At 36.7% G+C, this 23,937-nt stretch overlaps 1 protein-coding gene across 2 annotated transcripts in view; it reads left to right on the forward strand.

Moving 5' to 3' along the window:
* LOC100871823 (A-type potassium channel modulatory protein KCNIP1) overlaps window positions 1-23,937 on the forward strand; it is a 123,839-nt gene that overhangs the window by 91,723 nt on the left and 8,179 nt on the right. For both annotated transcript variants that reach the window (XM_086911773.1, XM_086911774.1), the window contains exons 4-6: window positions 7,801-8,130; window positions 12,097-12,285; window positions 17,296-17,369. In XM_086911773.1, the coding sequence (XP_086767899.1) occupies window positions 7,801-8,130; window positions 12,097-12,285; window positions 17,296-17,369 (593 nt within the window). The remainder of the gene's footprint in view (window positions 1-7,800; window positions 8,131-12,096; window positions 12,286-17,295; window positions 17,370-23,937) is intronic.

A 23,937-nucleotide genomic window follows, 5' to 3' on the forward strand; every position in this document is an offset into this window, starting at 1 on the left:
TAATTAAAGAAATTGCGAGTAATTTCATAGCGCCGACGAACCCTCGCTATTAACTCCGAGAGCTGGAAATTGCAGCGGATAATGCAATTTGGTCACGTAGGCTGGCAGACATCCATGAAAAATTGTTGATATCTTGGTCAGACGTCGATTCAGTTTCCAGACGCGAAAAGTCAGAAACTTTCTAATTCTCGGATTCGAACCGTATCGATCCAATAATCTTGCGATAACTCGCTACTCTACTATCCTATATCGGGATGAAATAAAATTTCACGCGTTAACTGAAAGGATGAAAGCGGTCTTAATCGATTGTTGCGATTTCGACAGGAAGGGAAGGGGGAAAAAAAAAAGTTTTTTTAACGCAATACTCGCATCGATGTTGGAAACGCGTTTCGATAACTTTGTTACCACGAATTTTATATCCATTGGGCGTAATGGAACGAATAATAAAAAGAAAGAAAGAAAGAAAGGATGCACAATCGATGACACAACGCACGTGAAAACAAACAGAGCATGATTAATTGTTGCCTCGTGGAATTTATTGGAAACTGTGATAAAATCAATGTTCGCACATTTCGAAGCCAGTCACCGATATCAGTATGCACGAATGGTATCGAAAAATGTTCCATGTTCTGTCTATTTATATCGCGTAATATTTGCGTGTAAATAATGCGAGAAAAAGAATATGTACGCGTTGATAAAAACGAGCGATTGGCAGACACAAATTTCTGAGAGAAACCAAAAAAAGTATATCCTGCCACGAACAATTTATACTTTCTTATCTCGTTCAGGCGTTTCTTCTTGTCTCCGCTTTTTTTCTTTTTTTCTCAGAATTCTTGAAAACCCTTCTTAATAACACTTGGACTTGCTAACCACTCGTCGAAGTGGTTCTTCCAACTCGATATCTATCCTCTCTGTTCGAAAAAGTTGTACTCAAGCATACCTCTTTCGAGCGATAACTTCGCGGTGAAATTGAAATTATTCCGGTAATTGGCAAAAATCGTGGAACATCTTCAACTGCTTGTAATTTCTATAATGCAAAAGTAAGTAAATAACGATCTTATAACGTTTATTTATAACGTAATTAGACGTATATAATTATCGAAGGGAACGTTATTATTCCAATGCTACTTGATCTTGATGCTTGTTCCGTCGCACGACCCAGATTTTCTTATTGCCTCGATATTGCCTCGATGAATTCTCCGAAACGGATATATCAGCCTGTCCGTTCCTCCAATCTTCTGAAATTCAAAAATGAAAAAATAAGGGGACATGCCTTGCACAAAGTGAACAAGTGTCCCTCCTCCAACTGTATCAAGTGATCTTGAAGATCTTCTTCGCCCTAGTGGTGCTTTTTAGTGGAGCGCTCTGACCCCGACTTTATCGCACGGACGAATAAACTGTGTTACACACGAATAAAAGAACACGTATCTGTCTTCACGATTCTTAAAAATCTTGTCGATTCTTATCCCCCCCGTCTCGTTTCCCAATATCATTCGTGATATTTCCAATTCAAATCTTTTTTTTATGAAACGATCAAAGTACAACAACAACAACTTAACACACTACTAACCCACGTGTTTCTGTTTACTAATTTCAGGTACTAACAAAGCAAAGTCAACTCGAAGACAGACTAACCATCCACGTGACCATGCACGCGTTATGTCAACTTTGAGGATCACGCCGCATCGCCTGAAATCGTAGAAAAAAAAAAGATAAAGGATCGGGGAATAATAAGTTGCGTGACGTGGTGGACCTGGTCAAAATTAACGCATCGTGGACACCTGATCGGAGAAATTAATATCCAAAGGGTTAATTTAATAAACGATCCATCCTTGAAGAGAGGGAACAACGTGGTTGTACGCGAGAAAGGGTGAGCACGTAACTATGTGGAAAAATTCCATTTTCTTCCGTGTTCCAATTTCTCGGTCAGAGTCGTTACGCTCGTAATGAAAACTAAGAGTGGATCGGTTTATCTTTTATCAGGCCAGTTATACGCGAACGGGATAATTAAAATCTTTAACTCGCTTTACCTTTCCAATTATCCCCTTCCTCATTCCCTATTAATCGTTGTTGAATACAAATATATTCTATCGATTCAAAATTTTAGTTAGAATAACACTTGGCCCGAATCGATCGGTTCGCGATGTATTTATTAATCGAAATGTCAATTAAAATTCAATTTTGGGTTTTGATCAAATATTAAATAACTAATATCAAAGATGAGATCGATCGAACTCTAAATAAAAAGCTATTTTTAAAACATCCTTTAGACTGCGGATTTTTATGCGAAATTACAGATTTGTCGATTCAATCATTTTTAATCACATATGTGTGCAAATTCTTCGAGTTTATGCGAATGAAAAAAGTTAAAATTTTGTCGTTAAAATCAGAAAATAGAGGAGAATGTGCCGTCGAAGTCAACTTTTGATTTCGTATTCCGATATCTTAATCGGTTGCCGAGATACAAAGGCTCAAAGTTTCCATGTACTTAAGACACCTTTTCCTGGAATTGGTCTGGTCTGCCATTTGTCTGGAGTTCGGGATAGGTCGGTGCGAGCGAGAGATCCGAATAAGCAACAAGGACGAACATGGTAAACGATTAAAAATTACCGTTTTTCTTCACACGACGATATCTCGGCAACCAAAAATCCTATCGGGATAAATCTGAAAGCGTTTTAAAGGGCAAGGTTCCAATGATCGTTCGCTCGTTGACCGGAAGTAATTATCTTTGATGTTGTACCGGCACAAAGTTCTCCTAATTTTAAATTAGATAATTTGATCAAATTTAAGGTAAAGTATTTAAGAAAAAAAGGAATTATCATTTTTCTTTACACGATCATATCTCGAGAAGCAAAAGTCGTATTGATGATAAATCAAAATGCGTTTGAAAGAGAAAAATAGTTTCCTCGTTCTAACGATCGTTCATTCGTTGAGAGTTGTAACAAAGTTTAATTAACATTTCCCTTAAATTTTCAAATATCTCGTCACGTGTAATTGATATAAAAAATATGTTAAACATACACCATTTGTATGAAAAATCCGTGGTCTATCGTATCTACGATAGATGAATCTATGATCGAGATTAAGTCTCGCATCGATAAGCATTAATCGATGCGAGACCCCTTTAAACGAAATTTATATTTCGAAAACAATTAGAAAGTTAAGTCGAGCAGTAAGTTTTAAACTGCTCGTCAAACTAATTTTCATGAAATTCCATTTTCCATTCGGGAAAAGTACAGTAGGTTATTAGAACGCAAAACGGGGGTGTTTTGGCGCGGCCTTCACAGAATTCTCGATTTGCCGGGCGAGAGCTACTCTCGTCCCGGGAGTGAAAAAAGAGATACGTGCAAAAGAGCAATCCTCGTAAATTCCTGACTATTCACCACCGAAACGTATCCGGGCGGAAAGCGCGGTATCCGCCGTAGACTCGAATCGAAAAGCACGAGTATTATTCGCTGACATCGCCTCCGACCGACTCTGCGCGCCCGATTGATCGATTTAAAATGCATATCCGAAAAGTCGGGCTCGAAAGTTAAACTCCACCTACTTTTATCGCTATTTAAAAAAAGAGAAATCTTCAAACCGCCAGTTCCAATCGCACCAGTTTTGAATCGAAATCTCGAACAAACACTCTTACACAGATTCTCCTCGAAATTAATTCGAGGGCTATTGCATTGTTAAAGAGATCGATAAATTACGAAAGGCGTATAGAAGGGGAATCGTAATTTTTGCTAGAAAATTGTTCTCTGAAAGATGAATGGAGAAGAGTGAAAATGGGAAAAAAAGAAGAAAAAAAAAAAAAAAATTGATTGCAGGGCTCGAAGAAGCCTGCGAGTACGGCGTCAGGAGATCGCGGGGCCCTCCTCTGAAAGAAGGGGCTCCGCGCGAGAAGGGGGACGACGTAAACGTAGTACCCCTGGACCCGTCGTGGTGTTGTCCGCCGGGGGTGGCGGTGGTGGTGGGGGCGGAGGTGGGTGCAGACGCCGTGACTTGGAACGACGCGGAGGTGGCGGTCGGGGGGCTCCCTGTCTTGCCACCATCAGCTCCTCTGTCGCGGGGAGCGCGGGGGGTTGTGGCCCTGTGGTGGGGCTTCCCTCCTATAAAAAGCGTCAAGGTATCTTCTTCAACGCCATTGGAAAGGATCGATCTTGTTTTCACGAATTTTTTTATTCGAGCAATAATCTACAGATTATAGGCTTCTTTCCCTTTCTCTTTTCTCTCGTTTTTCTTATCTCCAGTTTCTTATGCGCGTTTCTATGTCTATGGTTTGTCCTTTTTTTCTCTTTTAATTTTTAAGGAGAATCAATCGTTTTATTTCGATTCGATCCCCTCCCCCTCCTTTTTTTTTTATTTTTATTCCATTTTCTCGCACCGAAATCATTAAAATAATTCGTTAATTTTCATCTCGAAATAATTCATTCCCTTTCGAAATTAATTAATTTAATAAATACGTTCCGAGCGAGTGGTGAATTTTAATAACGTGTTATTAAAACGGACAATAGTGACTACGTTTAAATTTAGATACACTTATTTATATATGAATATAAATATCAATTAATCATTAATAATACAAATATATCTAAATATTTAAAAATTGCAATTGAAATTTGTCTTTAAAATATTATGATTTAATTTTCAAAGATATATATATATATATATAGAGAGAGAGATATATATATATTTATTTATTTATACCGTGGAAATATTAAACTTTTCAATCGTGAATTTTACTCGAACTCGTAGAAAAGAAGAAATTGGAAATTTTGTATAAGCGATGAAATTGTTTTGTGCCATTCATTAATGAGAGAGCTTTGTTGATGAAATGGAGAAGAGTGTTAATTAAAACAGTATTATAAAAAAAGAAATATAATAATTAAGAAATAACCAGGAGGAAATTCCTGGTAGATTGGATAATTAATTAGTTTAAAGTCAAAGGAAAATAAAAAAAATATATATATATATATATTATTATTGTATGTTAATTAAAACGATGCTGGCAACTTTTATATATACTTTTTTTTATATCACCAGTGGATTCTAATAATTAAATTATTAGTAGATTATTGTTCTAATAAAAATATCACAATTTGCTTCTAACGCATATAAAATTTCACTCTCATTCGAAAATTCCATTCATTCTTCGAATATTATTCGAATGGTAATAATGATATCATTTCTCGTGCTAAAAGAGGATAATTGCAAACGCTTTGTCAATTTTCAAAGAATTGAATGTGCAATGTTATGTAAGAATATACCTTTTACGTATCTTCGTATAGAAATATTTCAAATTTATTATTTAGCAAGATTAGTTAAATAATACACGATAATATTCAGCTCGTGCTTCGATTTAATTTTTTACCATATACAACGAAAAACGAGAACGTTGGAATATAATCGTACATATACACAGTCGATCGAAATACACAGAAGGTGAGAATAGTTTATTTTCAAAAGATTAACACAGTTATTATTATTACGTTGCCGCATTAAACAGAGCGCATATAGCAGATAAGCAAAGACAAGTTACGCCTAGCTGACTGTTCTCAATCTTATCTAGCTTGTCACGTTAAACGTATTAGACTTGTCCTCGCTTCCAAAGCCTTGCTATCCTCAAACAAGCTCACACGGTAAATTTAATCCATTATGGTCGATCATCGCGTCCAGAATTTCAATTTCGTCAGAGGTAGGATGATTAAAAAAAAAAAAAAAAAAAAAAACACGACAACACTTACAACAATCACCATCCCACCTGTATAAATTCAATTCGAATCGATTAAATTTAAATTTAATCAAAGTTACATCCGGTCGTCCCTTGTTGGACAAAGCTTCGTCGAACATCTTATTCCGCGTGGAGAAACATTCAGGTCATACCTATCCGTATCTGACACCTATGGTAAACACCCTTGATTGCGATTAGTCAGCTTGCGCGATCGAAATCTCGATACGTGCGTTAATTGCATTATTTCATCGCTTGCTCCTCGTTCGATCGAAATCCGTGCATATTAATCAAAAATTAGCAAGTGAAAATTTCTGATTAGGTATTTTGATTTCAATTGTAGCCCGATCTCTCGTTGACCGGGCTGGATAACAATTACACGGAATAATTGCCTTTCAATTAAGCAATTTCGCTAATTAAAGAAGTAATTACCGATATCCTATTCCATCCCCTCCGTTTGTTTGTTTCAAAGTCAGTTAACATCATTGCCCCTTATCCGCTTAATTCCAGAACACGATTACAGATTATTTAACGTGTATAATCGGTATATATATAATCTGCTGGCCCGCTGCTATCATTCGAGCGCATAATTCGCGTCTACGACTACCGTTTCTAATTATTTAGGCTTTATTGCGGATCAGTCGTTTGCACAAGTAGGCGCGTTTATCACGCGTCTCTGAATTATACGGGCGAGATGCATCGTTGCCCAACTGCGACACCGCGACATAAATTTATAGCAATTTTGAAATTGCGCCTAGAATTTGGGCAGAAAGCGGCGATAAATCCGAAAGAGTAACGAAACTAACGAAGAGATACGATATCGATGGCGGTAGAGATTTATTTTCCCTCTCGATCGATATAATATATAATCAACAGATCAAACCTCTGTGAATTTCGATCGATCTTGAAGAAGATTAGCCGTTAGATTATTGGTCGTCGTTACATTAGAAATGGAAATATTTTTTATACGTTTGATCATATTTCAAACTCGCAAGTGTGTAGATAGAAACACGCGCTTCGGGTTATCGATTTCGTTCTTTTCCCCCTCTTTCGATCGAACTTTTTCATCCTCGTGAATGTTTTAACGTAACGCCTCCTTCGAAAATTCTCCGATTCTCACGATTAAATTTTCTATTTTTATCAACCTCTTCCCATGTTCTCGTTACAAATTCGAGCTGGCTATTTTTCACGCGACACGTACCTCGCCTCGACGATTCGCTTGAAACATTGATACGACAACAAGTTCGACTCGAGTAATTTTTATTATTTCGCTTTATTCGCTTCACCGACCTGCATCTGTACAGAGATTTTTTTCGTAAAAGTTATATCAATATGTGAATATTTAGATCCGATCTAAATAATATCTTGCTTTCGAATGCTTGAATTTCACTTTCGTTCGAGAGAGAGAGAAACGAACGATCGAGATCGAGATCAAGGAAAGCAAGAGGCGCTTAAGGGAGACGTGCTCAAACTCTGACCTTTATGCCAGAAATCATAGATAGTTGCTCAGATGTTTGAACAAACTCGCGCATAATACGAACGATCAGGCGAGGATAAAGGCACGCGGAGAAGCTGGTTGGAAAGCTTTGAAAGCAAATACTACTCCGAAAACTTTCGAGTATCCTAAATGCGTTTGATTAAAGAGGGATAAGTCCGTTGTGCAACGGGGTTAAAAGTTTCGTTAAAATCCGCGTGACGAAGTTGGGAGAAGCTCTCTCTCTCTCTCGTAAATAAATTTGCTCGAAAGTTCGGTAAATAATATTTTACGAAATAAACACAGCGAATTACAGTTTACGTTTAAAAGTTTAAAAGTTTCCACGAAAGGAAAACGACGCCAATTACAATCTTTCGCGAAAAACATTTTATTTTCTTTTTACGTAAAATTGAATCTCTGTACATTTGCACGTAACCGTTCCAAACGAGACACGTTTTACGTTTCGGATAAATCGCGATTTTCACGCACGCGTTGTCCACAGTTTTATCTCACACACACACGCACACACATGACAGAGCACGCAACGTTGAACGAATCGTTGATAGCGTTTAAGCGCGTTGTAACTCGAAGGTGTGGTATAATCTGGAAGGTAGCGGCGCCGCCTGGGGTCGTGGTAGCCGTGGCCGCGGCAGAGGCCGCGGGGGCGGCGCGAGCCTTCTCGGTTCAGGCGTCGCCCCCGCGAATTACAATTCAGGACTGCAGGGCGTAGCGCCTGAGCTGCGAGAGGTGGTGAACATTCTTGGGGAGAGGAACCAAGTGGGCACGCTGACAGGCGTGGGCCCGCCGCCGGGAGCGTTGGACAGCGACGGCCAGGGGGACGAGGAGGAGGGCACCTCGACGAAAAGACCACCGAGGCCCCTCTACAGGAGGCTGATCAATTACGTCCGACAGGCGTGGACCGGCGTGAAATTCGCTTTAGGTATTTACCTGTCCCATTTATCGTTCGCACGGTATATTATTCTCTCAGAGTAGTGTGTACCCTTCTTTTTTTTTTTTTTGCATGATCAACGAAACTTCTCACACACTTCCCTCGTTTTCGAAACGTGGTTCGAAGTATCAAGTATCTATTTAGAAAGGACAGAGTTATGGCTAGCTTTAAAGTGCATGTGTTAATGGATCATTCGAGGAGAAATGGCATAATTTTCTTTTTTTTTTTAATCCACGATTTCTATAGTTAAACACGTAATTTTGTATATATATATGTGTATGTAGGCGAGCAAAGTTGCAGCTAGAGGGACGAAGCAGATGAAATTTCAGAGCGCATATATGTTTCGCAAAGTTGGTGCCAATTTATAGAGTTATAGCTTTCGACTGTCGCCCGTTTAAACTGCATGTGTTAATGGATCGTAAGCCATCGATTTGAGGGGAAACGGCATCTTATCTTTTTTTAATCTATGATTACTGTAATTAAACACTGTAATTGTGTGTATGTATAGGCGAGCAAACTTGAAAAAATACAAAGTTGCAGAGGAACAAAATAGATGAAATTTCAGAATGTATGTTTCACAAAGTTGGTGTCAATTTAGATAGAAAATTATAGCTAGTTTTCGTCCGTTTAAAGTGCATGGATCATAAGCATATCGATTTGGGAAGAAACAGTTCTTTAAGCAGTCCTCGTGTTGGAAATATTTCCAATTTAAATTGAAATTTATTTATCTAATTTAATGCGCAATTTTTTACATATACGCGAGGAAATTTGAAGAAACAACAAAAGCGGATGAAATTTCAGAATGCAAATGTGTTTCGCAAATATGTTTCATCCGTTTAAAGTGCATGTGTTCATAAGCTATCGATTTGGGAAGAAACAGTTCTTTAAGCAGTCCTCGTGTTGGAAATATTTCCAATTTAATTTGAAATTTAATTATTTATCTCGGCATTAATTTAATGCGCAATTTTTTATATATACGCGAGCAAACTTGAAAGCTGGAAAGTTGCAGCCAGGGAGACGAACCGGATGAAATTTCAGAATGCAAATACGTTTGGCAAAGTTGGTGCCAATTTATCGCGTATACCGCAGCTCGAATCGTATCCCACCAAGTGGTTAGAACACATTTTCCAGGAACGTGCGAGTCTCCTCTTCCCGAGCTTCTGTTCCGACAGAAGCCCCCAGAGTCGCTTACGTGCTTTACCCAGTCATCTATGTTGCATGCTTCCTTACATACTTCTTCCTGCTGCGTACATGCACGCGCTCTTTCCCTCCAAAGGTTATTGTGTTCGACTTACCCTCCGATCGACCTCTTCCTCTTCTTCCTACGCTTCAACGGTTATCATTGCATCCTGCCATGCCACGGTGTTGCGTTCGAGTAAGGCCTGATGAAAAATTCAACCCGCCACTTAGAAATCCTTTTAAATATCGATGAAATAATTTATCGAAGTTGATTGGAAGTACGCGAGTATATTTTCGTTTGAAAGAAGGAAAAAGTTATTCCGTTGGAAAACAGTTCTCGAGAAGTTTATTACGATCCTCGTCTTCGATTATCGTATCTGAAAAACTTTCTTTCTCTCCGTGGTATTACAGTGATAATTTGGGAAAATAAATAAATCAAACTCGTGGAGGGGGAAGAATTGGAGGGATACGAGCATTGATCGACGATACGCGAGGAAAAGAAGAAGAAGAAGAAGAAAAAAAAAAAGAAATAGGTCAACATTTCCCCATTGAAGGAGGAACAGTTTCCAATAAATTTCTTTACTCGCCGCCGCCTTTCGCTCGCGTGAGAGGTAACTGAATTCTCGAAAGCATTTCCACTGCGATTCAACGCCTCGTTTAATCGAAATGAATAAAAGCATACGTCGGCCGTGGATCGAAACAAGCTGACAATAGGTTCTGCCGCGGGAAATTCATTTAAACGGGCAAAGGTGTGTGCACGCTGCACCGGCCGTGATTGGTGCATCGTCGATCGCACGTGCCTCGAATTATGCCTCGATCAAAAAGAAACGCGCCCATGTTAATTGCTTTTAACCTTTCGAACCTATTTGCTCAAATATTCGTTGCTTCGATCCATTATTTCTCGTTTTTTCACGATATTCCAACGGGAGAAAAAAAGAAAGAGAGAAAGAAAAAAAAAAAACTAAAATCCGTGTAAAAGAAAAAGATTCATTCGTTTTGCAAAAAAAAAAAAAAAGTTAATGAATATATAAATGGATTAAAGGAGGGAAAACAGAGAGAGAGAGAGAGAGAGAGGAAAAAAGGAGATAAAAGTGTGAAATAAAGGTAAAAAATCTCTTTGGATTTCTTCCGTGTAATAGAGATTCCAAAGCCTGGTGGATCCGCGCGAACTGTAATATATGATTGCCAAGAAACCTGCTGTATTGTACAGTGGAGAATATCCACTCTATCTACTTCATCACGAATTTCAATTACGAACGGATATTCTTTTCCGTGCGAAGATTTATTTTAGAATTTTTTATTCGTCGTATTGAGAAACGACGCGACAGATTAATCTCTCTCTCTCTCTCTCTCTCTCTCTCTCTCTTTTCTCTCTCCTTTTCTTTTTAACGTGCGCGTCGTTCATAATAAATGACAAAACTGAAAAACTTCTGAAAGGAATGGAAAGAAGAAATATCGTGGTTTGCCTTAAAACAATTACATTCGACGAAATTTAAAACGTTTAGTTTATAACGCTATAGCGAATTCGAATTTATCGACGATGCGGTAAACCCTTCTGATGGAATAGAATACCATATCCGAAATTGAAATTTCAAAGTTTAGCCGAGCGGAGTTCCTCGACTTGCCAGACACGTGTTTCGTGAATCTATCTACGCTACACATCAGAGATGCTACTTCGAACAAATACCTGAACCGTGACTATTAGAGAAATCAGTTGTTTGCTTTTTATTCGCTTCGTTCTCCTTGCAAATAGTCTAATCTTAGTTATGAATTGTTAAAAAGTATTATCAGTGGAACACGTATTTGCATGTTGTAAAACGCACAGAATTTTCCTAAATTCGTGGTATCTGGATATAATCGGCATAAACACGTTAACCCCGATAATACGCTATAATCGCCGTTTTCATCACTCCACACGCGTTTCAAATAACACGAGTTTAATTGGTTAAAAGCTGAATATTATATCCAGACACGGATATACCTGCTTGAAGATTAAATACCAGGCGAAATGGTTGATAGAGTTTTGTAACGTATCGAAACAGCCAGAACCCTTTTAACAGAGTATCAGAGTTTTCGTTTATCGTCTATCACGAAAATGGGGGAAAATTTTAATTAATCTCGTGGAAGTGAAGTAAGGCAAAGGTTGCTCGACACGATTAAAACCAACCTATCTCTCTTTATTTTCACACAGCGATGATAAATCGATCGAAATTTAAAACTGAAAACTTCGCTTCAAATCTGATGAATCTATCTCTGCCTTCACACCTCGCTTAACTGGATCCTTTCGGATCTTTAACTCGGCTATCTACAGAATATACCACTCGCGAGGTGTACTTGGCAAAGTCGTAAAACAGTCCTTCTGACGGAACATGGTCGGACTGGCAGAGCTGGATGCGTGACGGATATTTTCAGTGAAAATTGGTGAAACCACGACATCCTACATTACATCCTTGAAACGGAATTTCGAATTCTATGATCTAGAAACGGTGTGTTTATAAAAGTTACGATTTCTGTGCTACGATTTTTATACCGGAAACCAATCTCGAATCGATTTAAAAGGGGAAATAATTTACGACGGACAGTTATTACGACGCAATAATTGTTATAGGATCGGTTTAGTTGAACCGCAATCCACGTATTTAAATTAAAGATCTTGGTGGATCGTTATATCGATTTTTGATTGGAAGTATTTCGAAAAAAGAATTTAAATCGAAACCAGTCATCGGGCAAATAAGAAATTCGATCGATGATTAACAGAAAACTCTGTCGATATTTCAGACTCGGAGTACGAGGAGGAACAAACGCCGAGATACAGGCCCGACTCTTTGGCGAGTCTTTGTCGCGCCACCAGATTCACAGAGGCAGAGTTGAAGAGAATATATCGTGGCTTCAAGGCGGAGTGTCCCACGGGAGTCGTCAGAGAGGAAACTTTCAAGTGCATCTATTCACAGTTCTTTCCGCAAGGAGGTAGATATATATGTGTATATATCACGATGATAAAATCTTCGGAAAAATTTTACTACCGTTTTAATTAATGACGAATACGCGGTGAACGAATAGTGGAAAACGAACAGAATTTTAATTCGTTCGAGGATACGTCGGCTCTTCGCTCCATTTCGTTCTTTTCGAAGACGTTTATTTTTTTTTACACCAGCTTGAAATACCCTTTAGCGATGTTTATTACGATTCTTCTTTCGTTTATTACGAAATCTGTCGTGCCGTTTATCACGCGATGAAATAAACGATACAGGTAGCCGATAAATCGAGCATTGTATTCCTCGCACGTTTTTAGCTTGATAGAAGAACGAGATCGAAGTTATTATATAAATTATAATTATATTTTCTCCAAATTATGTTTTCTTCGCGAAGGAAACAATTAATTTAATAACCATTTCTCTCAAATTCGAGTGAAACGTGCAAATTGAAACGAAAGGATAAACAAGCGATGGTATTAAAAAAAAGTGAAGTATCTCGTTGAAAGATTCGAATTTTAAGATTCGCTCTATCTCTCCCCCTTTTATTCCACGTTAAAATTCCCTCTGTTTCGCGGTGGAGCTTGCTCGAAAAACATAAACAATAGGGCAGATATATGCGTAAAGGTAGCGAGGGTAAAGAAAAATACAAAGGGAGAGAGAGAGAGAGAGAGAGAGAGTACAATCGAATAGAGCAAATAGCCCCATGATATTTCATTGAGCGCAGATATAGTTACCATGGTAACAAACTCCGGTGGTATCAAAATCGTCCTACGTTTCAACATTCCCCTTTATCCGTCCGTATAAACGATATCGATATTCGTCGGTATGAACAGTTTCCTATCGATTTCAAATATTTTTCTGCTTTCCAAGGTTTTCGCGTGTACTTGCAAAATGTTTACTTTCGAGTGTGATGGATAGAAAAAAAATATATTTATCCATCATCGATAATAATTTATTATTATTCTATCTAATATCGTTCATATTAGATTCACGAATCGTATATATATATATATTTTCGCCGCCACATTTCAGATACGTGTTTCAACGAACGAAACACGTGTGCTGCGCCCTGAAAATGTCACTCCGATTTTTGATCGACAGGTCAATTATCTTCGATTTAATTAACACGCGCTAGTCGTTGCAGAAAAAAAAAATGATAACTAATCTGTATTTTTTTGACGAATTTTATCGCTTCGTATTTTCACTTATGAAAAACAATGAGATATTTCGACTTAACTCGTATAAGATAACAAATTCGAATCTAAACTCTCGACCAACTTCGTAGAATAATTTTTTTGAAAATAAAATTTTTGCAATGCGTATTTGTATCGAATCTTGATGGCGTTATCGATTGAAATAATTTTTATTGGCAATGTAGATCGTTGCCATTTTACACGCAGTCGCGAAAAGCGACCTTCGGTTTCGCGTGACAGTGACAATTTTTCTTGGTGAACGATTTCACGGCTGAGAGCTGAATGCGCGTCGACCATCGATACCATCGCTTGTTTGTCGTTCGATGTAAGAGGAAGAACGGAGAAGAATTTACGAACCTCAAAATCGGGAAGGGAAAAAAATCGTAGTGAGCGCTAAATCCTATTTGTTCGAGGTAATCCAATATCACGATGCGCAATAATTTATGTAAGCTTTAGACCTTCAGTTTTATTTATAAAAAAAAAAAAAAAAAAAAAAAAGAAAAAAAAACTTTACTTTACTAGAAGAGAAAATAACTTTCTTAATTAAAAATTTAAAAGTATTTGAGTGCATTTGGGAACTTTAGCTTGGGAACGGTGTAGATAAATTTGCGAGAACAAAAATTTTTTATTCTCCTTTTAGAGAGAATGAAAGAAGAATGAAATAAATTGTATATGCAAGTTTTAAAAATGTATCTTTTGTTTATTTGAGCCGAATTAAATTTCAATGAAGGGATTATCATTCGCGTACGTAGCCCATAATTTTCGGTTAATTTTACTATTCAACATTCAATCAAGAAAATTTACCGTTCCATTCGTGGTCGTGTCGTACAATCGAGTTGCGTGTTGAATAGCTGTACCGTTTCACCTGTAACAGGTCAACCCCTAACATTTTCTAACAATTTATTGCTCGTAAACGATTAGTTTCGTTTGTAGTTTCGTAGTAGCGTTGAAAGTGTAACAAAAATAATTTTATTCCAAATTACGACAACAAAGTATATAAAAGTTTATACGCATGAATAAGTCATCGATATTTGTAATATTATTTTTTCATATAGGCTCATACAAGCATGTTATTACAGGCAAAAAGCCGTAAGATTTTGACGAAATATGCAAACGTGCAAAGGTCAAAAGGACGGGCGTCTGTCTACCTTTACTTACTCTTATCAAAGAGAAACATGTTTGTACTTATCTAAAACCCCTCAAGCATTTCGAGAAGGTAAACGAAACTGTTACTGTTGAATTCGTGGCACAACGGAATGAAATTTATACCTTTGAAACTGTCCACTGTATTATTCAACGACAAGAGATTGCTTTAAAATTTTGGATCGATAGTCAAAAGTCGAACAGGTGAATTATATAGCAATACGCGATATCGTCCATTTTGTTGAATAATGACATCGTATATAGTATAATTTATTTGTTTTTACTGAAATCTATCGAACAATAAATATTCGATTAAAATATATCCTTATATTTTTATATTTATAATTTTAATACAAAAGTTAATTCTCTAAAAATTAATTCATCTCTTTTCTAGTTTTTAAATAACAAATAACACTTTCGAAAAGAAATTGAAATATACATTATCGCATCAATATATACCGCTACTTTGCCTTGGAAAAATTCAGTTCCCTAGTAGAGTCTTTCGCCATAAAAATATCACCATTTCACCTCGCAAACGTTCTCTCTTTGCAATCGAATTCCTTTTCCGGTGAAAAATGTCCTAAGAATTTTCACACAAAATGAAACTTATCTCAAAAATATAAATATTGATTGAAAATAAAGTAAAAAAAAAAAAAAAAAATCATTTCTCTTATCGCGAATATTTATTTTTCGATAATAACGGATGTAGAAATGAATCTTATCGATTATTTAAATTCAATCGTTCTAATTGAAGAATGAAAGAGGAACGATATTATAGCTTACGAATCTATGCAACAATAATAGAATTCGACATGGGACACAAAGAAATTGCAAATATTTACAGAAAATTTATTTATGAATTTATATTTGCCGTTGTGCATAATTGCATCAAAATGCAAATACAAAAAGCAAATAAAAAATGTTTTCCACGGTGTAAATAAATTCTCTTTTGCAAATTTCGCGCGTAATATCCGATTTTCAAATTAGAAGCGATGAAAATTATATCAAATATTACGTTCGTGTTGTTTATCTTCGGTTTGATATTGGAAATTCATAATGTTTTCAAATTTCTGTATAAAAAATTGAAAAACTCTAAAAGTAGAATCTTTTGCTATAAGTCATAAATATCGTGAAAAAAGAAAAAATGCGTATGAACGTTAATATGTAATAAATTTGCAAAAAAAACTTGAGAAATTTTCAAAGTTCGAACAAGAAAAAAATTTTACGAAAAAATACCCTGCAATTATATAATCTTGGCTAAGATATTCGGCTAAGGAAATGGCTTTATATTCGACTTTTGTCATAACATCGAATAATAGCACATCTATTTTCCTCCAAAGACCTAATTCGCATAAGCTCGACAACTTGAACGACTTAATCCACTTTGCCCACACTCCTTCCCCTCCCCCTAATAACACAAGAGCACTCCTATTGTGATAATTCGGTAGATGGAACGTGTACTAATTTCTGGATGAATCATTTCAATTGAAGAAATACCTCAGAGATTTCTATTCAAACGGAAAAGAGACAAGAGCCTGTCATTTCTTAAATTCCTTGATATCCCTCTAAGGAGAATCGTCAAGAGGTTATTTCACGAATAACGATATATAATAACTGATTTATATATCCACGTAAAATTCATTTGTTTTGCTTAGAAAAGATTCCCAATCCTCTTTTTTTTTTTGTAAAATGCGAACAAAATCTCGTGTAAAAGAAATGGAATAACATTTCCATTCGAATAATTTCCACAAAGCACAAATCTCAGCTTTGTCGAACTAGTAGGAACTTATTAGAGCATATCAGTTTGAATTCACGAACGACGGTAAATCTGATGATGGTCTTGATAGGTTTCCTCGAGAAGGCCATCGAGCAGTATTCGCTATCTGAGAAATTCAAGTGCTTATTAAGACTATCCTTCTATTTTCGATAAAGTTATTATTTCGGCGAAAGCTTTTGAAAAGAAAATCCCATTGAATGCAATTCTGGGCAAGGTAAAAATATCAACGAATAAATTACTCGTGTCCCTTAATTCTATCTCGATGATTTTTATCCGTATCCGTACATTTTGCAACTATTTACGCAAATAGGATCAATAAATATCTTGCAGTTATAGAGAGTGTATTATTTTATGTCAAAATGAAATACGTAAAGGAAGATATTTTTTATTACCTATCTCTTACGAGTATTTATATTACGGTTTATGACTCTTTTATATCTTCAACGGCAATTTTATTCTACCGATATAAAAAAATATACGTTTCGAAAAATATATTCATAGTATTTCGTGTATAGTATTTTTTTCAATGCCAATTTCATTCTATCGATATAAAAATGAGTATTTTGAAAATTACTTTCGCGAAAAGTTAGTTAGATCAATAAAAAAAAAAAAATATTCGATATCCATATAATTTCAGGCAGGAAAGATCAGTTTGACCTATATATGCCCTGTACGTCGATCTATAAAAAGAAACTAGGTAACATCAAATTACGTCCCCCTTGAAACCATTCAACCTTCATCCGAAACATTTTTCGGTACTACAAAGTGATAAGCATCTGAGAGAAATCTACTTACATAATTTTTTTTTTTTTTTTTTTTAATAGTAAGCATACGAAACTTCTCAAATTTCGAATATTGTTAAAAGTATTATCTTTGTTTCAATTTCCAGCCAATACTAGCCAGTACGCGCATTACGTTTTCAACACCTTGGACCAGGATCATAGCGGTATTCTCAGTTTTGAGGTGAGTGCTCGCAATCCGACCAGAATGTAGAGGAAAGCGTGTCATTGAAATCAATTTTTGATTTATCCCGATATCTCGATCGGTTGCCGAGATATAAGCGCTCAAACTTTTCGAATATTTAACACGTTACGAAAATTACTCGCGGATCCAGTGACTTACACCTTTCCCTGGAATTGAGTATTATTTCTAGGAATTGCGTCTGTCGCTTGTTTGGGATTCGTGCAATGAGTGCGAACGAGAAATCCGAGTAAACGGCAAAGATGGTAAATAAAAATTATCCTTTTCTTTACACGACGATATCTCGGCAACCGGAAATCGTATCGGGATAATTCGAAAAGGATTTTAAAGGGCGAGGTTCCGCGTTTCTAACGGTCGTCTACTCGTTGACCGGAAGTTACTATTTTCGGAATTATAACGGTTCAAAGTTTTACTAGGAGTTAATTGGATTTGAGATAAGTATTTAAAAATTATCCTTTTCTTTACACAATGATATCTCGGCAACCGGAAATCGTATCGGGATAATTCGAAAAGGGTTTTAAAGGGTAAGAATTCGCGCCTCCAACGATCTCTCAATTATCGCCCGGAAGTTACTATTCTCGGAGTTATAACGGTTCAAAGTTTTCCTAATTTTAATAGAGTTTCGTCGAGTTTTCGATTATTTTAAAACGATAGATACGTTTATTTCTGGGAAAATATATTTTAAAAATCGTTCACGAATATATATGTTCGTTGTACTCGAACAATCCGTGTGTTATGTATGTTAGTACTTTTGCAATTTTTTTTATTAAAAAATCGGTTAGTCTTTGCAAATAAAAATACAGACTCGAGACAAATTAAAATGTTTCAATACGGAACAGCAATTCATTGTGATATCTTTATCCGTTGAAATTATATATAACCCTGTAATCTCCCTGTCCGACGTATTGCGATAAATAAGAGTTTCTCGCAAGAAACCAGCATATACTTTAGGAACGTGAATCTTTAAAATTACATGTTTCTCGACGAAAGATTCGCAAGATCGATGTTCGTGCAATGCACGTACAATTGAAAGCTATTCTTTATAATCGGATGGAAGAATCCAGGTAATGGAACTAGCAAACGAATGTCAAGAAATATCGATTCGTTTCCAAATATAAATTTAAATATATATTTCTTTCCCCCTATGTCTAATCTATCCATGACAACTATTACTACTACTACTATTACTACAACTATCGATCGACAATCAAACTGTTATTTGTGCATCGTTTATCGACGCGAGCGTAACACGTCCCGTATTTATCACGCGAATCATTGTCATCTTCGTACGATTAGCCGAGTGAATTTGCCTCGAACAAATATTAGGCGGGGATTAAGGATAATTGGCAGATAGGCCGCCAATAACGAGCAACATAGATCTAACTAAGTTTTCCAATTAATCGATGGCGCGAATGGTCCAATCAATAGCTGAATCGCGGATTAATTTGCGGATCGAGGATCGACCGACTCTGTTTATCTTTTCTCTTTTTTTCAGAAGGAACAAGGGGAAATAAGGAAACCGAAGAACTCGTCGGCAGATAATTACGAATTAACGCAATTATCTGCCGACGCTTCGGGCTGTAAAATGTACTTTTATGTAATTGGCCTTCGAGCGTTGCCGCAAGCTTCCCACATTATCACAGCTTTTCGCGCCGCAAACATTCTCCCCCTTCTTTTCGCTTTCTTCCGTGCACGATCAAGTTTTCAGAAATCGCCTTTGATCGTCCAATCTTCTCTTAATTAAGTTCCTTTTTTTTTTTTCCTTTTTCTCGTTCGATTCCCTTTAACCAGACTCGTTTGCAGAAAAAAGTATACAAGCGAATATGCTGCTTGTGTCCCTTTGTTTCTTTCGAGAGATCGAAAATGAATTTACTTTCGAAAATGTGTAACCATTCTTGTCAGGATCACAAAAGTTTGGAAACGATTCGTACGAAAATATAATTAATTTTGCGGTGCGTATTCGCCGAAATAAAATTTCAAGCACCCGGACGTTTCGCCGGATGAACATTTTGCGAAAACAGAGCTTTACTTTCCTTTTACTTTGGAAAAGAAGTAAAAGAAATGGAAATGGAATCGAGAAACGTTTCGAAGTTATTAGATTGCGGACGGGGATTAATCAAGAAAAAAAACTTCTTTGATACAAACTTTTCTCTGAACACAAAACATCCCGTGATATATATTCTGAACTCGAATCGTTATTGGTTCACTATCAGGTATTACGAATTCGCTGTTCCACGAATCGCACGAGATGCGACACGACTCCTCCATCTTCTTTCCCTTCATCGTAACACCGACTTGTCACAAACCTGTGTTTTCAACACCTGGATACGCAATATTTTTCAACTTTCAAAATTCAACGGTTGAAAAAGTGGTGGAGAAACTGTTCAAACTGTTCGTGTACGCCCCTCGTTCGAACTCGATCGAAATCGTAATCGTATTTCTGCATCGCGTAATCACGAGGGCCCTGAATCAACAATCCCTATTTATCCCGGTGAGGATCGTTGTTTGCGATCAGGTCGGGTGTAAACGCATCTCCTGTATTTGTGAACAAGGCGCTCCTACTTGGCCGTTATAATGCTTACCCCTTGCATTGTTTGCCCGCGCGATTCCCCTTTCTTCGAATTTGAAAATTAACCCTTTGTGACTCTCGCTCGCCATTCGAGAGGTGGTGACTCTCGGTTGGATCGATGCTGCAATTCGAACGGCGATTTTTATTTACGTTTGGTTTTTTTTTTTTTTTTTTAAATATAGAATAGATAATATGTGAATAATATCAAATAGTTCTTTTTTACCTGAAATTGACAGTCGAGGAGAAATATTTTTATTCTATATATTTTTAAAGTTTTTGAGTTTTGTAAGGAATGGCGATGAAATTAGTTCGAGCTTATTTCTATTCGTTGATAGGGAAATAGGGATGTAAGGAAAGGTGAAAAGTAAGAATAATGGATAAAAGGTGAATGTGAGAGCACGTTATCGTAAAATTTGCTCTCGATAAAATAAGAAAGACATCAATTTTATCGTGATACACGCCCTGACGAACCGAAGATGCACTCTTGGTAATTACATTGTTATCAAAATATCGCGCAAAACAACGATTATTTAATATTCGACAAATTTTTTTCTCTTTGTACGTAGATGGATACACGAAATATTAAAATATAAAAGTTTTATCAAAGAAATTGGGGTGCGCGGAAGAAACGGTGTGGAGTTGTCGGTTCGGCCGAGCGAAAAAAAGGCCTGGAGTGCAAAGGCCTTTATAACGCTCGACGGGGAAAGTGAACGTTTTGAACGTGAAAAGAAAAAACATGGTCGATGAAAAGTATCTGTTATCCGGGCTTATCGTTCCATCGAATAAGCGCGTTTAACTCGAACGTGTTTAAGCGTGTTTAACCAGATCGAGGAAACGCACGGCGGCTCTCCATCGATCGAATGGGAAAAAACGTTGTTGTAACGCGATTTGCCATAATTGAAGCGTGCGCTAATCCAATTTGTCCCGCCAACTCATGAGCTCGAAAGTGCTTTTGGCCGCGTTTGCCGTGTTCCAGCCCGCTGTTATTATTCATTCTTTTTCCAGTTTTCAATTATCGGCCCAAGATGTCGAGCCTATTATTCCAAAGGCAATATTCCGTACTCCACGAGCGACACACGAAATTAGCTCGTTTGCCTCGGACGAAACCAATTTATTCGTAAGCGGAATAAGTGCAGGGTCTTTTTTAAATACGCTTCGCTCGTATCGTAAAGTTGTCCGTCACTCGATAATAATAATAATCGAATCGAAAGGTATTAGATTCGCGAAGAAATCGTGTTTTTCTCATATTTTCCCTTTACAATTGTATTTTCGCCACTTCGTTCCTTTGTCAATTTATAATTAGAGATATTGTTGAATGGTAAGACAGATGAGGAAAATTCTGAAACGAATTCGTGCGAGTAGCTTGTAACGATCTCGCTTCGCTTTGGTTTTTAACTTTTAACTTTATTAAATCTGATCTTCGACGAGACATATAAAAATCGTAAGAGCATGATAAGAAAAAGAGTTTTCTTCTCTAACGTGAAATTTTGTTAAGAATAAAAATTTAAATTCCTTGCTAGAAGAATAATTTTTAGAATAATTCCCAACTCCAAGTTTTGCACTCTGTTCGATAGTAAACGCTGAGTAAGCATCGCTGTTTTTTAACTCGTGTGCGTATTTTTAAGGAAAAAGTGGGTCACAGTATTTCTGGAAATTTGATTGCCATTCATACCTTTTGCAGTTTAAACGATGCACTTTAAAAAATCTCTAAAATCAACTGGAATAACAACCTGAAACAAACTGTACTTTTCCATTATTCCGGCAAGTGATTTAAAATAAATGTAGCGTTTTAAATTCTATTCCATATTCAACGTATATGAAATCATATACGAGTCATTCGTGTATTGGATTAAAACGATTAGGAGAATAAAAATAAATTTTATTTACGGAAAAATAAACGGGTTCGAATTGTGCACGAGTTAGTAAATATATGTGTGTGTGTGTGTGTATGTGTGTACAGAGATATTGCAATTATTTTAATGTTTTATCTCGGGTAAAAAATATTGTACATTAAATAATATTTAATTTAATTTAAATAATAAAATATAAATGGACTGGAGAAAATATATTTTTACTAAATTTAAATAAATTGCAAAGCATAATATTTAGACATTTTTTTTGTATTTTCCAATCCATTTTCTATTTTTCTTTTTTTGAACAAAACGTTAAAGATAAAAATATACAACCCGCTCTACTCTCATTTTTTAGTATCATTCGTAGAGAAAGTAAAATCCATAGCTCAAAATGGAAGCTTCGCTACGGAATTTCTCTTGTTTCATAAAATTTCTGCCTGTTTAAATAAAACTCTTCTCTCGATTTTTTTTTTTTTTTTTAAAACTCCACTTCTTATTCCTCCTCCTTCCTCGCATTTCACCTCTCATACGTGGCTGTTCATGTATGCCCCTTTTCCATTCTTTAACAATTTGCCGCGTTAGACAGAACACATCTTTTTGATGCATAAAAAAAGTTATTAAACAAAGCGTAACTGTAATCTGGTGGTATCCTTTTATAATTCAGAGAAAAACATCTCTCTAATCACGACACGCACTCGTCCTTTTAAGCCATTTGTCAAGGGTGGTTCGTTAAAAGGAATTTGTTTTTAATTAAAAGATTCTTCCGCGATTAAAAAAAAAAAAATTTCGAATTAGGCAGGATAAAACTCGGCTAATTTATCGCAAAAATAATTCGTTATTAAAAATTCATATATTATTGGTAAATTGAATTAAAACGGCACGTAAATACAAGTACATTTTAATTAATCGATTGTAATCGTATTTTAATCAAAAAATATTATATTTTTTTTTGTACGAAATTATTGCGAGAATCATTGTAACGAAATTCGGACGAAATTTCGACGACGTGCCCTATTAAAAATATATTATTTTTTAACGTTTAGTCGAATCTAAAAACTATCAGACCGATATTATGTTATAAATTTCAATTTCAAATGATATAAAATTGATAAAATAATTTGCGCTGAATATATTTTTGTAAAAAAAGAAAAATAACGCGAGAACATGAGAAACGTTGGTAGGTCGCGGATTCTTCCAAATTCCGGAAAAATAACCGCTGACAATGCGCCTCGAGCGTGGCCGAAAATTTTACGATCCTCGTCGAGGCTGCACAAATTAACCCTTCCCGTACAAATTAGCTCGACGAAATCCAAGCAGTGGGGCACTTTGCAACGTAGATTACAAGAATCGTGATTTTCTCGTGGCGTAAGAACTAAATCTCGATCGAAAAAATTCAGTTCCACTCGTGCTATTCGTGTTTGGGCCGAAATCTTCATCAGACTGGTGATAATGCGGGAAGGGGTTAACATCTCGATAGATTGTATTCATCGTACTCGACGTTTTATTTAACCATGGCTCTCTTTAAACGCGCACTTTTCGCTTCTCGTGTGATGCAAGCACGAGCACCGTTCCTTTTTAAAACGGTGCACGCAACAATCGTCGAATTGTCCGTGGGCGAGTGAAATTGAGCGCGCACGTTGGAGAGGGCACGAGAGGAAACGGAGACAGCGCCGCTGCAATCGTTCTGTTCCGGTGTAAAGTCGAGCTTTACGAATGGAGCGACTATAGAGAGGCTACGAAATCTCGAGTGTGTTCTCCTCCTCGCTCGTAGCTGGAATAATAATAATTGCTGGATGCTCGATCGATTTCGCGATATTTTACACTTCGAGCGACACCTTCTTACGCATTTAACGGGATTCGTTCGTGTTCGTGTAGAAGAATGATTTATTCAAGAATGATTATCCGCCGTTGGAAAGGATAAGCGAGTTTTTAACGAGATTCTCGCGTGCCCTTCGAGTGCCTCGTCTCGATCTAATCTCTCGCTCGCGTGAACGAAAACGAAAGTTTCGAAAGTATCGCGACTTTCGTGTGCGCGCTGCGTTAATGGATTCCTCTGTTCGCGGTGTTGGAGGAGAACGTAATTTAATCATCGATTCGATTCGTGTTGGAAAAATGTAACGATATAAAT

Source organism: Apis florea, unplaced genomic scaffold, assembly GCF_048593485.1.
Source record: "Apis florea isolate Af1SG1 unplaced genomic scaffold, ASM4859348v1 contig_3367_pilon, whole genome shotgun sequence".
Taxonomy (NCBI): domain Eukaryota; kingdom Metazoa; phylum Arthropoda; class Insecta; order Hymenoptera; family Apidae; genus Apis; species Apis florea.